This window comes from Chiloscyllium plagiosum, chromosome 6 (genome assembly GCF_004010195.1).
Source record: "Chiloscyllium plagiosum isolate BGI_BamShark_2017 chromosome 6, ASM401019v2, whole genome shotgun sequence".
NCBI classification, from domain to species: Eukaryota; Metazoa; Chordata; class Chondrichthyes; order Orectolobiformes; family Hemiscylliidae; genus Chiloscyllium; species Chiloscyllium plagiosum.
Window position 1 is genome coordinate 80,618,432 of NC_057715.1, and position 15,425 is coordinate 80,633,856.

General features: G+C 40.7%; 1 protein-coding gene across 7 annotated transcripts in view; it reads right to left on the reverse strand.

Moving 5' to 3' along the window:
* Nucleotides 1–15,425, reverse strand: part of LOC122550755 (spermatogenesis-associated protein 13-like) — a 265,136-nt gene that overhangs the window by 17,461 nt on the left and 232,250 nt on the right. For 6 of the 7 annotated variants that reach the window (XM_043691970.1, XM_043691966.1, XM_043691967.1 and 3 more), the window contains 2 exons: nt 9,935–10,123; nt 702–881 (listed from right to left, as the gene is read on the reverse strand). In XM_043691970.1, the coding sequence (XP_043547905.1) occupies nt 702–881; nt 9,935–10,123 (369 nt within the window). The remainder of the gene's footprint in view (nt 1–701; nt 882–9,934; nt 10,124–15,425) is intronic. The other variant, XM_043691968.1, reaches the window with a different exon arrangement.

Sequence of the window (15,425 nt, forward strand, 5' to 3'; positions counted from 1 at the left end):
TAAAGAATATGCTGAAGATAATATTTTTTAAAAAATTCATTCATGGGATGGGAGAATCCCCAGGCCAGTATTTATTTCACACCCCTAAATGTCCTGACAAAGGTGGTGATGAGCTATCTTCTTGAACAGCTGCAGTCCTTCAGATGCAAAGACATCCACAGTGCTATTGGGAAGGAATTTCAGGATTTTGATCCAGTGATGATCATAAGGAATGGTGTTATAGTTCCAAGTCAAGTTGATGATGTGAGACTTGCAGATGATGGTATTTCCATGCATCTGCTGCCCTTGTCCTTCTCACTGCTTGAGGTCATTGGATCTAGGTGGTGATATCAGAGGAGTCTTGGCAAGATACCATTGGATGACTCCATAATCTCACATTTACATTTTCCCTCAATTTTTTTTTAAGGCATCTTGCTTTTTTTTAAAATATTCTGTCCAATCTTCTGACCTCTCATCCACCTTTATGCAATTGTATGATTTTAAACTTCAGTTCACTACTACCTTTAATATTTTTAGTTAACTAAATCATGGATCTTATCACTTTAGTTATAGCTGAAGTATGAAATTTGAATGTTCTGGATGTATGAAATTTGAAGGTAAATCCATTTGTTTTTCTGGCTGGAAACAACAACATTGCCCCAGTGATGTAATTGATAAGAAATTATCTCTATCAAAGCATTGCAATGATGCATTTAACATACGTGCTGAAGGAAACAGGATCCTATTTCACTCAGGTGAGGTTCATCTTTGTTGAATAGCTTCTCCAAGTCCTTCAAAAATCTCCTTTGGAATTTATAAATATCTTCAATGTTCCCAAATATAATACTTAACTGCGCTTCAGCAAACATTCCTGTATGTTTGCGACACTGACGAATATATCCCTAAAAGGTCAAATGAAAGATAACTTGTAAAGCAGTTTACACACTATACCAAATTTTAAAAAGTGGCTCCAAATGCTCTTGATGTTTCATGCAAGATGATTTGAAAAGAAAATTCTAAGGTTGGGTATGACCATTTAACATCACACAAATGTCAGCCTTAATCAATTATTCAAAAATCACTACTTCAATAATATACAGCTGCACAAAGACAGCATGCTCGAGTGACACACAGCTGACTAATTATTAACTGGGTCTCATTAAAGGAAATAACTCAGGATCACAACTTGTGAGAATTTCTAAGAAGAAATTCCTCAAGGAGGAGCTCATTGCAACCTTCAAGGGCAACCATTGATGGCCAATAAGTGCTGGCTCAGACTACAATGCTCACATCGTATGAGGGAAATTTTAAAAGTTTTGAAAATTATTAGATGTACAATTTGGCAAGATTCTGGTCTATGTACACAACTCAGTATAACTAATGTGACCCTTGCTTAACAAATATGTTAACTTACAATTTGGAAATGTCAATATTTTATAAAGGAAAATTTCCACTATTAAAAATCTTCATATAAATGCTTCCCAGATTGTTTAAAATCAATTTTCCCAATTTACTGTCATTTTTGAACGTGAGCTAACACAATGTGTCTTAAATTTGATACCAGTTTTTTTTGCTTATAAAAAGGTACAATTTTACATTTATAATTAACTACCAACCAATTATTTGCTTTATTATTACTACTTATCACCAATTTTTAAAAGGGCTTTCCTTTTAGCTGCAATACTGAGGCATCCAGAAGAGGCCTTTATATCAAGCCTAGTCAGTGCTGGAAAAGAAAGCCAAGGATTCCCATACCTGACCTTTAGATATTTCCTAATCAATCTGTTCAAAGATGTTATTACTCACTTCTGAAGCTGGTGGGACTTCAACCTGGGCCTCCTGGCTCAGAGGTAGGGACATTATCACTGTTCCACAAGAGTCACTATTGCTGATCTTTATCCAACTGAGTATTATGAGAAAAGTGTGGATGATAAACATGTCTCAATTTCATACACATGCGGTGCTTTCAAACAGAAACAGCATGCAAGCACTCAGATGGATTTTTGGGCCATACTCTGACAATCTGCAATATAGCTACAATGATATAAGATGGAGGACCATAAGTAGGCAATTCAGCCCCTTGCGCCTGCCCTGCCATTTAATATGATCGTAGCTGATCTCACCTTGGCCTCAACTTCCCTGCCAGCTCTCTGTAACCCTTTAACTCATTATTAATTGAAACTGTCAATCTCCCAAATTTACCTGTATTCCATGTACACCATACTCGAGGTCAGGAATTCCACAGATCCATTACCTTTTAAGAAGCAATTCCTCCTCAACTGTTTCAAATTTGCCACCCCTTCGCCTAAAAGTATCACCTTTTATTCTTGATTGCCCCACATGGGGAAACATCTGCTCTATGTCTACTTTGACAATCCTCTGCAGTACCATAATTAAATCTCCTCTCATTCTTCTAAAATTTAGCCTAAAGTGCAAAAATCTTTCCTTATAAGACAAATCTTTCATCTCCGGAAATAATCCAATGTACCTTCTGAGCATCTGAACCTTCACCATGGCTGATCAGATATGCCATACTCTCTATTTTCTAGCCTTTTCCCAACACCCTCAATTCCTTCACTCATTAAAAATCTGTCCATCTCTTGTTTCAATATGCTTAACAACATAGTCTCCACAGCCCTCTACAGTAAGAAACATTCTACAGATTCATTTCCCTCAGAAGAAGTGCCTCATCTTCTTAAATGGGTGACCCTTACTCAGAGATTATGGCCTCTCATCCTCAAGGGAAAACAAACATTCAGCATCTACATTGTCAAGCTCCCCAGTAATCTTATATGCTCCAGTAAAGGTCATGCTTCAATCATCTAAACTTCAATGCGTACAGACCAAACCTACTCAAGTTCTCCTCATAAGAAATCCTTCCCATAACTGGGATCAACCTAGTGAACCTTCGTTAGACTGCACATCTTTCCTTAGATAAGAGAATGATAACTGTTCATATTCTAGGTGCGGTTTAATTAGTGTCTTGTATGTGACCATGCTATGCTGTGGGATACCTCAGAAGTCTCAAATTAAGGATTTTGTGGAAATTGCCCAGGGCATTTGAACTCCCAATAGACAATTACCTACTGCCTTGAACCCTCAAGTTTGAGTTAGAGGCTGAGGCTTTGAACAGTTCTGACTTTGATGCCAACATAGTTAGGTGTTTAGAAGAATCTTAGATTACTTCCAGAGTGACCAAAAAAGTAACCCTTCAAATCATTCAGATTTATATCCCCTACACCTTCGCCCTTGACTCTCCCCCAACCCAAATTCAATCAATCTCACCCAATTAGGCCTGATCTGACTTCACCCTCTCAATCCTGACTCCTACTGACTTGACATCAACTCCTTCCTTAGGACATAGAAGCAGAAGTAGGCCATTCAGCTCAGAGTCTGCTCTGCCATCCATTGAGGTCATGGCTGATCTGATAATTGGGTGGCACGGTGGCACAGTGGTTAGCACTGCTGCCTCACAGCTCCAGAGACCTGGCTTCAATTCCCGCCTCAGGCGACTGACTGTGTGGAGTTTGCACGTTCTCCCCGTGTCTGCGTGGGTTTCCTCCGGGTGCTCCGGTTTCCTCCCACAGTCCAAAGATGTGCAGGTCAGGTGAATTGGCCATGCTAAATTGCCTGTAGTGTTAGGTAAAGGGTAAATGTAGGGGGTCTAGGTGGGTTGCGCTTCGGCGGGGCGGTGTGGACTTGTTGGGCCGAAGGGCCTGTTTCCACACTGTAAGTAATCTAATCTAATCTAATCTAATAATCTAATCTAATCTAATTCTCAACTTCATCTTACTGCCTTTCCCTCAAATGTTTGACTCCCTTAAATGATTAAAAATCTTAGTCTTGAATATACTTAATGGTCCACTCTCAACAGCCCTCTGTAGTAAAAAATTCCACCGATCCACAGCCCTCAAAATAAATTCCTCATCTCGGTCTTAAATGAGCAACCCCTTACACTGAGATTATGCTCTCTGGTCCCAGACACTCCCAAAAAGGGAAACAATCTCTTCACATCTACACTGTCAATGCTCTCAAGAATAATGTATATTTCAATAAAGGTCACCTCTCATTTTTCTAAAACCAGGTCCAACCTACTCAACCTCTCCACATGAGACAGTCCCTTCATATTCTGAATTGGTCTTGTGAATCTTCCCTGGATTGCCTCCAATGCCAGTATATCTCTCCTAAGAGAAGCCACCCAAAACTGTTCACAATATTCCAGCTGTCTAGTTTTAGCACAACTTTTCTGGTTTTACCCTCCACTCACTTTGAAATAAAAAGTTAACATTTCATCTGCCTTTCTTATTACCTGCTGAATCTGAATGCTAGCTTTTCGTGATTCGTGTACGAGGACTCCCAAATCGTTTGGTTCTATAGCTTTCTGCAGCCTTTCTCCCTTTAAATAACATTCAGCTCCTTTGTTTTTCCTGCTAAAGTGAAACCACATTTTCCCATATTCCAATCTGCCAGGGTTTTATCCACTTGCTCAACTTGTCTATATCCCTTCACAGATTTTTCATCCTTACTCGTTGCCTTCCAATCTATTTTTGGGTCTACTGAAATTATGGCAATAATATATTCCATTTTCCATCCAAGTAATTTTTAAAAATCTGACCCAATGCTGATTCCTTCTCAAATCTTTCCGATCCAATTTTCTCCAATGTGTTGACTTGACTAGTCTAGCCTCAACCCACCCAACTTGTCCCCTTCTGACCCAATTGCCTATCTCATCCACTTTCCAGGCTATTCAAGTGCCACCCCAATCACCTCATGCACCTATGACTCTATCCCTTACTTTTACGTTCACTCTTTGGCTTTTCAAAAAACTTCAGGACATTTAAACTCTATTTGCTAGAAATTGATAACCAGTGTTGTAAGAAAAGAAATCCGGATTCTCTACTCTGCTCTGAGATTTGCTGCATTAGTTGGTTATGAAGAAAATCACTCAAAGAAATCAGAGGAAATCAAGTGCATTTTTTATTGTTAGTCAGAAACAGGACTACAAATCCCAAAAGAAATGGGCCATGAATTTTCTCCATTGATTTTCAATGTGCTCATGGTAGTCACATTCTCAATTCTGATTTAAAGCAGTGGGTTCAAGACCCAGTTCAGTGACTTCAGTGTAAAATGCTAGTTTAAGTGCTGCTACTTCAATGCAACACTAAAGGAGTGCTGAATCACTGGAGGTACCAATATTTGGAGGAAATGTTGATCAATCTGAGAAGTTTACATTATTCAAACAAGAGAAGAGGAACATACAAATTAGATGCAGGAGTGGGTCATTCAGTCACTTGAGACTGCTTCACCATTCAATTAGAATATACCCAAATGAATATTTACTTCTTGAATAAAAGCTAAAAAGAAATCCTAGATATTAACTTGAGGACATTTTAGGGTCAAAGTCAGCACCAAAAAAACATTTTTGTCCCCCCATTATTTTCAGTTCTTTAGTTGTAATCCATTCAGGCGGTTTACTGCCCTGGTCTCTTGGTTTATAATTCAATAATAGTCACTTGTTTTTGGGAATTGCAGAGGGGGAAGATTTGGAAATCCTGTCCCTCTTGGATTGTATTTCTGTTTCATGGGAAGTAGGAATAAGCATAGGACATTTAGCTCCATCATTCATATAGATTATGACTGATCTTCTCCATCAATAGTAGTTTCCCCACAGTATCCCTATTTCCCTCAATATCATCTAATCTTTCAATCGCTGTCTTGGAAATAGAGAATTCCACAAATTTGCCACTATCTGAGTGCAGGAATTGCTCATCATCTCAATATTAAATAAGCTACCTCTTATTCAAAGGCAATACACCCTAGTTCTACACACTTGTATGCTTCAATGAGGTAATCCCTCATTCACCTAAACTCTAGAAACTACAGGTTACAGTCACCTCAATCTCTCTTCGCAGAATAATCCTGCCAACCCAGGCAACAGTCTGGTCAACCTTTGCCGTACTCCTTTTATGGCAAATATTCTAATGGTCAAACTTGATTCAGTTTTTTGAAGATGTAACAAAGAAGATTGATGAGGGCAGAGCAGTAAATGTGATCGATATGGACTTCAGTAAGGCATTTGACCAGGTTCCCCATGGAAGACTGCTTAGCAAGGTTAGATCTCATGGAATACAGGGAGAACTAGCCATTTGGATACAGAACTGTCTGAAAGGTAGAAGACAGAGGGTGGTGGAGGAGGGTTGTTTTTCAGACTGGAAGCCTGTGACCAGAGGATCTGTGCTGGGTCCTCTACTTTTTGTCACTTACATAAATGATTTGGATGCGAGCATAAGAGGTACAGTTAGTAAGTTTGCAGATGACACCAAAATTGAAGGTGTAGTGGACAGCAAAGAGGGTTACCTCAGATTACAACAGGATCTGGACCAGATGAGCCAATGGGCTGAGAAGTGGCAGATGGAGTTTAATTCAGATAAATGCAAGGTGCTGCATTTTGGGAAAGCAAATCTTAGCAGGACTTATACACTTAATGGTAAGGTCCTAGGGAGTGTTGCTGAACAAAGAGACTTTGGAGTGCAGGTTCATAGCTCCTTGAAAGTGGAGTCGCAGGTAGTTAGGATAGTGAAGGCGGCATTTGGTATGCTTTCTTTTAGTGGTCAGTGTGTGGAGTGCAGGAATTGGGAGGTCATGTTGCGGCTGTACAGGACATTGGTTAGGCCACTGTTGGAATATTGCTTGCATGCAATTCTGGTCTCCTTCCTTTCAGAAAGATGTTGTGAAACTTGAAAGGGTTCAGAAAATATTTACAGGATGTTGCCAGGGTTGGAGGATTTGAGCTATGGGGAGAGACTGAACAGGCTGGGCCTGTTTTCCCTCGGAGGCTCAATAAACCTTATTGAGGTTTACAAAATCATGAGGGGCATGGATAGGTTGAATAGGCAAAGTATTTTCCCTGGGGTCGGGGAGTCCAGAACTAGAGGGCATAGGTTTAGGCTGAGGGGGGGGGGGGGGGGAAGATATAAAAGAGACCTAAGGGGCAACTTTTTCCACACAGAGGGTGGTACGGGTGTGGAATGAGCTGCCAGAGAAAGTGGTGGAGGTTGGTACAATTGCAACATTTAAACATTTAAGAGGCATTTGGATGGGTATGTGAATAGGAAGGGTTTGGAGGGAAATGGGCCGGGTGCTGGCAGGTGGGACTAGATTGGGTTGGGATATCTGGTCGGCATGGACGGGTTGGAACGAAAGGTCTATTTCCATGCAGTACATCTCTATGACTATGGTTCTACAAAAGTCAAAAAAATGTATTTGTAAAGATGCTCCAGCTATGAAATAACCGAGCTTTCTACCAGTTTCATAGAGACATTGGAAAATAAGTGGTGCTGGTCATTCGGCCCTCTGAGCCTGCTCTATCATTCACTAAAGTCATCCAACTCAGTACCCTATTCCTGGTTTTTGCCCATACACTTTAATCCCTTTAGCCCTAATATTTGACACCATTTTGAAAATATTTAATGTTGTGGTCTCAACCATTTTCTGCGGCAGTGAATGCCACAAGCACACCACACGCTGGGTGAAAACAAATCTTACCTCAGCCTGAAGTGGCCTACCTGTGACCTTAAAATTTGACCCTCAATTCTGGACTTCCCTGTCATTAGGGCATCCTTCTTGTGTTTATCCTGCCTAGTCCTGTTAGAAGCTAACATATTTCTCAGATCTTAAATCAATCATCCTTCTAAACTTCAGTAAACATAAACAAAAACAGTCCAGTCTCTCTTCATAGGTCAGTCCTGCCATCCAAGGAATCAGTCTGGTAAACCAGCACTGCATTCACTCCAAAGCCAGATCCTTTCTCAGGTAAGGAGACCAAACTGCACAACTCCCCCAGGTATAGTCATTACAAGGCCCTATATAATTACAGCAAGACAGCCCAAACCCTGTATTCCAATCTTTTCGATATGAGGGAAATCATACCATTTGTCTTCTTCACCACCTGCTAGGGGAGGTGATGGCTTAGTGGTATTATCACTAGACTATTAATCTGTTGATCCAGAATGTCCTGGGGACCTAGGTTCAAATCCCACCACTACAGAAGATGGTGAAATTTGAATTCAATAAAAAGTCTGGAATTAAGAGTCTAATAATAATCACAAATCCATTGTATGTTGACATAAAAACACATCTGGTTCACTAATGTCAAGGGAAAGAAGCTGCCATCCTTGTCTGGCCTACATGTGACTCTAGATCCACACAATGTGGTTGACTCTTAACTGCCTTCTGGGTAACTAGAGATGCGCTATAAATGTTGGCCTAGCAAGCAATGCCCTCATCCCATGAATGAATTTTTAAAAAACTGTGCCTGAATGCTTAGATTCAGGTGATTGGTGTACTAGGACACCCACATCTCAATGCACCTCTTCCACGCCTAATCCATCGTTGTATTTTTGTTACCGAAGTGAATAATCTCCCATTTATCCACATTATATTTCATCTGCCATGCACTCCGCACACTCACTCAACTTGTCCAATTCACATTGAAGCATCTTTGCATCCCCCTCACAGCTCATCCACCAACCAGGATATGTGTTGTCTGTAAACTTTGTAATATCTCAAAGAGTTCCCTCATCTAAATCAATATATAGTGAATAGTTCCGATCCCAAGGTATCTCACCCATTATGACAGCCTCTCAGAAAAAGACGAGTTTACCCTTGATTTCCAATCTGCCATCTATGTCAGGAAACTATCCCCAATCCCATGTGCTTTAATGTTACATGCTAATCTCTTTTGTGCAAATTATATAAAACTTTCTCAAAGTCCAAGTTAAATGACATCCACCGCTCCCCCCCGATCAACTATACAAGTCTTCAAAAATTTCTTAAATGTCAAGCACGATTTCCCCTTTTATAAATCCATGCTGGCGCTATCCAGTTCTGTCACTATTTTCCATGTGCTCTGTTATTAAACCTTTTATAAAACAGGGCAGAAGTGAGGACTGCAGGTGCTGGAAAAGCCCTTTGGAAGGGCTTTTGCCCGAAACATTGATTTTCCTGCTCATTGGATGCTGCCTGACCTGCTATGCTTTTCCAGCAACACTATAATCTAAACCTTTGTAATACAGTCTAGCATTTCTCCCACAATGCCAGGCTAACTGATCTATAATTCCCTGTTTTCTCTCTACCTTCTTAAGTAATGGGGTTACATTGGTTACACTCCAATCCATAAGAACTGTTTCAGAGTGGAAGCTGAGCACCAATGCATCCACTATTTCTTCCTTAAATACTCTGGGATGTAGATCAAGAGCCGGGGATTTATTGGTTATGAATCAATTTCCCCAGTACCATTTCCTTCAGTTCCTCACTCTAAACAAACTCTTTGCTCTCCTACATTTTTGGGATGTTATTGGTATCCTCCTTTGTGTAGACAGATTCAAATTATATATTTAATTGATCTCCCATCTCTTTATTCCCCATTCTAACTGCCCTGTTGCTGCTTGTAACTGACTTGCATTTGTCTTCAGTAATCCTTTTCTCTTCACATACAAATCTGATTACTTCTAGAGGTATGTTTCCTGAAAATTTACTCTCATTCTCAAATGTCCGCTCTTAATCTATCCATTTGGCCGCCTCTACTGAAATCTAAACTGCTCCCAATCCTTAGGTCTGCTCCTCTTTTTGGCCAATTTGCATGCTCATTCCTTGGATCCAAGGCTTTCCCTAATTGCCTTCATAACCCACGGTTGGTACACCTTTCCCATTTTACGTTTGTGCCAGACAATAATGAACAATCTTTGCTGTTCATCCATATGCTCTTTAAATGTTTGGCGATTTTCCTGCTCCTCTGATGCTGCCCGACCTGCTGTGCCTTTCCAGCACCACTCTGATCTAAACTCTGGTTTCCAGCATCTGCAGTCCTCACCTTTGCACAAATGTTTGGCATTGCCTATCCAACATTATCCGTTACAGTAAACTTCCCCAATTCAAAACTGCATTTTTGCAGTACCTCACAGATGTCTTTCAGATGCTTGATGTAGACTCGTTCTGTGTTCATGATCTCTTGGATAACATTTGTTCGCATCTGTCTCTGATTCTCTGCATTTTTGAGTAGGTGTTTACTACATCTGGCATTCAGTTGTTCATCTGCAAACTTTCCAGTGCATTCAGCTGCAGCATCTTCTTGGTTAACTCGCAGCTATTAAAAATAATGAAGAATTTAGGAAATCTGTCTATTATAGTAACATACATTCAAACCAGAAAAGCTTCCATACCCTTGAATAGTATTGTGTTTTAAAAGTAATTATAAATTCTAAATTACGCATGCCCATGCCTATTCTTTCTTCAGTACTCTTCATGAATGTCACTACAATTCATGTTGTTGTAAATGATTTGTTGTGATTCTCAACACATTATATAGGTCTAGATGAATTCTCCTTTACTGTCCTTCTGTCTTATTATAAGGATGATAACCCTATAAATGACAATCACGTCAGAATGGATCAGATTATAATTTCTCTTTGTAAACTGAAATTTCTTGGGTAAAAGAAAACAAATTATTGATGAAGAAAATATATGAACTGGATTAAACCTGTCTAATTTACTTGAACTGTTGCACTTCATAGGCCACAGTCTCACGCTGTAAACAAAAAATAAGATTGCAACAATCTTTAAACTACATCAAAACAATTTAGTTGAATCCAGCAGGAGACACAGAGTAATGGTGGAGGGCTGTTTTTCAGACTGGAGGCCTGTGACCAACTGTGTTCCACAGGGATCAGTTCTGGGTCCTCTTTGGTTCATCATTTATATAAATGATCTTAGATGAGAATATAGCAGACACGGTAAGTTAGTTTACAAGTGACGTCAAAATTGGTAACATTATAGACAGTGAAGATGGTTTTCTAAGATTACAAAAAGTGATATTGATCAAATGGGTCAATGGACTGAAAAATGGCAGATGGATTCAATTTGGATAAATGTGAGGTGTTGCATTTTGACACAACAAACAAGGGTAGGGCTTATACAATTAATGTAGGGCCTTGAGTAGTGTTATAGAACAGAGGGACCTCGGGGTGCAGGTACATGATTCTTTCAAGTTTGCATCACATATAGACAGGATGGTTAAAAGGGTCCTTATTGCTCAGTCCTTTCAGTATAGGAGTTCGGAAGTCATGCTGAGGTTGTACAGGACGCTGGTGAGGTCTCTTCTCGAAGACTATGTCCTGTTCTGGTTGCACAGTTATAGGAAGGGTATTATCAAGCTGGAGAGGACTCAGAATAGATGTTGCCGGGTATAGAAGGTTTGAGTTACAGAAAGAAAGGCTGGTAGGAGGTTGAGAGGCAATCTGATAGAAGGTTATAAAATAATGAGAGATAGAGATAGAGTTAATGGTGGCTGTCTTTTCCCAAGATGGGGGACTTGAAGACGACGGGGCACATTTTTAAAGGGGACAGGAGACAGATTTTAAAAAGACATGAGGCCAATTTTTGTTTTAAACCGAGGGCATTTTCTATGTTGAATGGACCTTCTGAGAAAGTGGTGGATACAGGTACAATTACAATGTTTAAAAGACATTTGGATAGATACACGCATAGGAGAGGTGTGGAGGGATATGGGCAAACAGGTGGGACTAGTTTAGTTTGGGATTATGTTCAGCATAAACTAGTTGAACCGGAGGGTATGTTAATGTGCTATATGAGTCTACGACTCTACAACCGGCAATATACATACAGGTGCACAATCCTTTATCCAAAATGCTTGGGACCAGCTCGTTTTCGGAATTCAGAATTTTTTGAATTTTAGAATAAGTGACAGTTTGACAGTAAAATTTTTAAAAATCTTACCGGAGGTGCACACTCACCAAGTAAAATAGGGCCTTGAAACAGAATCGAGGCCTGCTGGTGCTGGGCCACACCACACCTATTCCTGATGAAGGGCTTTTGCCCGAAACGTCGATTTTCCTGCTCCTCGGATGCTGCCTGACCTGCTGTGCTTTTCCAGCACCACTCTGATCTAAACTCTGGGCCACACCACCCACGTTGCATCTGACTGATACGCATTGAGTGGGTGTCGACTTGGGTTAACTGTTTGCATGCCAAATCACCTTGTTAATCAGGAAAAAATCTTCACAAAAACCTTCAGATTTTGGGGCTATTCAGATTTCGGGATTTCAGATAAAGGATTGTCTACCTATAATAGAATTTTGTACTAAATGGGGAAAAATATTCTTTCAGCTTTTTGGACATTGATTTATATTTTTTTCTTAAAAGTCAACTTAATACTAAATAATACTTAATACGAAATAAAATCTGGTGTTTTTATATTGAGTTTGGAAGTAAATCCAACATGTTGCACATAATTTTGTCATTGTCAAGTCCTTTATTTTTTGAAGGTGTGCAACTAAAATAAATGTATCATTGTGATAGAACAAATGATAAAGTGGATATAAGGAACAGGTGATATGCAAAGTTAGATTTTTTTTAAGGATTTGTAAAGTTGTGCAATGTGGCATGAAGGTGCTTCTGTCATTTCTGCTTAAAATATTCTCCAAATTGGTTAATTCAACAGATTGAAAAGGTAGCTGGACTTGTGACCTCTTAAAAAAAAAAGTTACAGGAATGACATGTTGAATTAAAAAAAAATTGAAGAGACTTCAAAGCGAAGTAAATGGCAGGAGCTTAGACGCTATGGAACTTTTTGGACTTGTTTACAAAGAAGCCCCATTGAAATAATTTCACAGAGGCTAGCATCCAGTCTCCAAGCCACCCTTTATTTACACATGAAGTGTCCTTGATTCTAGTGCGATCTCTTCAGAGTCAGCTGTCAAGAGTGTCAGCATCTCTGACACACTCCTTTTTATCTGTCAGCCAGGGCTTCCTGATCATAAGACCATAAGACATAGGAGTGGAAGTAAGGCCATTCGGCCCATCAAGTCCACTCCGCCATTCAATCATGGCTGATGCGCATTTCAGCTCCACTTACCAGCGTTCTCCCCGTAGCCCTTAATTCCTCGAGACAACAAGAATCTATCAATCTCGGCCTTGAAGACATTTAGCGTCCCGGCTTCCACTGCACTCCGTGGCAATGAATTCCACAGGCCCACCACTCTCTGGCTGAAGAAATGTCTCCGCATTTCTGTTCTGAAATGACCCCCTCTAATTCTAAGGCTGTGTCCACGGGTCCTAGTCTCCTCGTCTAACGGAAACAATTTCCTAGCATCCACCTTTTCCAAGCCATGTATTATTTTGTACGTCTCTATTAAGTCTCCCCTTAATCTTCTAAACTCCAACGAATACAATCCCAGTATCCTCAGCCGTTCCACATATGTTAGACCTGTCATTCCAGGGATCATCCGTGTGAATCTCCGCTGGACACGTTCCAGTGCCAGTATGTCCTTCCTGAGGTAAGGGGACCAAAACTGGACACAGTACTCCAAATGGGGCCTAACCAGAGCTTTATAAAGTCTTAGGAGTACATCTCTGCTTTTATATTCCAACCCTCTTGAGATAAGAGACAACACTGCATTCGCTTTCTTAATCACGGACTCAACCTGCATGTTTACCTTTAGAGAATCCTCAACTAGTACTCCCAGATCCCTCTGTACTTTGGCTTTACATCCAAATCGTTAATATATAATGCGAACAGCTGTGGCCCCAGTACCGAACCCTGCGGGACACCGCTCGTCACCGGCTGCCATTCTGGAAAAGTACCTTTTATCCCGACTCTCTGCCTTCTGTTAGACAGCCAATCCTCAATTCATCCCAGCAGCTCACCTCGAACACCATGGGCCCTCACCTTGCTCAGCAGCCTCCCGTGTGGCACCTTATCAAAGGCCTTTTGAAAGTCTAGATAGACCACATCCACTGGGTTTCCCTGGTCTAACCTACTTGTTACCTCTTCAAAAAATTCCAACAGGTTTGTCAGGCATGACCTCCCTTTACTAAATCCATGTTGACTTGTTCTAATCAGACTCTGCTCTTCCAAGAATTTAGAAACCTCAGACCAAGTTAACAACCCAAACCATGGGACTCATTCCATGTCATCAATTTGGACAACCTCATTGCAATCACTACACACGTCTGGGTTTATGACTGTCTGGAGTTTTACATTAGTTTTGGACATTGTTTAGAAAAATCAAATTGGGAGTGGCCAGCTAAGTGAAACCACCCAAACCATCACGTCTAAATTACCTGACACACATGGACAGTAATTAAGGAGGAAAAAAGCTCTTTCTCTGGAGATTGACTGTTGTAAAACAAAAAATAGTTGGTCAAATAATCATTAATATCTGAAGGAAGATGGATATGGTATGAAAATGTTCCACATGCTGTATGGTCTGGCAGCCTGGTACAAATCGCGTGCACATCTGAACACATGCAATTGTCACTGGGGGCTTTCCAGAGCAGTTTCTTGAGATAGAATCATAGAATCCCTACAGTGTGGAAACAGGCCATTTGGCCCACCAGGTCCACACCAACACTCTGAAGAGTATCCCATCCAGACCTATTACTCTACATTTCTCTTGACTAATGCACCTAGCATTCACATCCCTGAACACAATGGGCAATTTACCTAATTTGCACATCTTTGCACTGTGAGTGGAAGCCAGAGCATCTGGAGGAAACCTACGGAGATACAGGAGAATGTGCAAACTCCATGAACTGGGATCAGAGTAAGAAGGAATGGAATATGGTTTAAATTAGGTTTACTAGTGTATGCATGCAAACGCATGGAGTTTAATAAAACATGGGTGGTTAGTTGCAAATGCAGGCAGCCATATAGGAGCATAATATTGCCCTGATAAACGAGACCTGTTAAATAAAGGATCAACAAAGGATCAACAAAGGATAATGTGCTAACCACTGATCCAGATTTGGTAATGCTTCCTTCCTTTCTCAATGGTTTCAGTAAAGGAAGTGGTACAATTGAATCAAGATCAAGAGCAACATTTACGGGAAAACGATTGTGGTATGATATAGAGTCATAGAGATGTACAGCATGGAAACAGACCCTTCCGTCCAAACCATCCATGCCGACCAGATATGCCAACCCAATCTAGTCCCACCTGCCAGCACACGACCCATATCCCTCCAAACCCTTCCTATTCATATACCCATCCAAATGCCTCTTAAATGTTGCAAATTGTACGAGCCGCCTACCATATCCTCTGGCAGCTCATTCCATAGAGGTACCACCCTCTGCGTGAAAAAGTTGCCCCTTAGGTCTCTTTTATATCTTTCCCCTCTCACCTTAAACCTATGCCCTCTAATTCTGGACTCCCCAAACCCAGAGAAAAGACTTTGTCTATTTATCCTATCCATGCCCCTCATAATTTTGTAAACCTCGATAAGGTCACCCCTCTGCCTCCAACGCTCCAGGGAAAATAGCCCCAGCCCGTTCAGCCTCTCCCTGAAGCTCAAATCCTCCAACCCTGGCAACATCCTTGTAAATCTTTTCTGAACCCTTTCAAGTTTCACAACATCTTCCCGATAGGAAG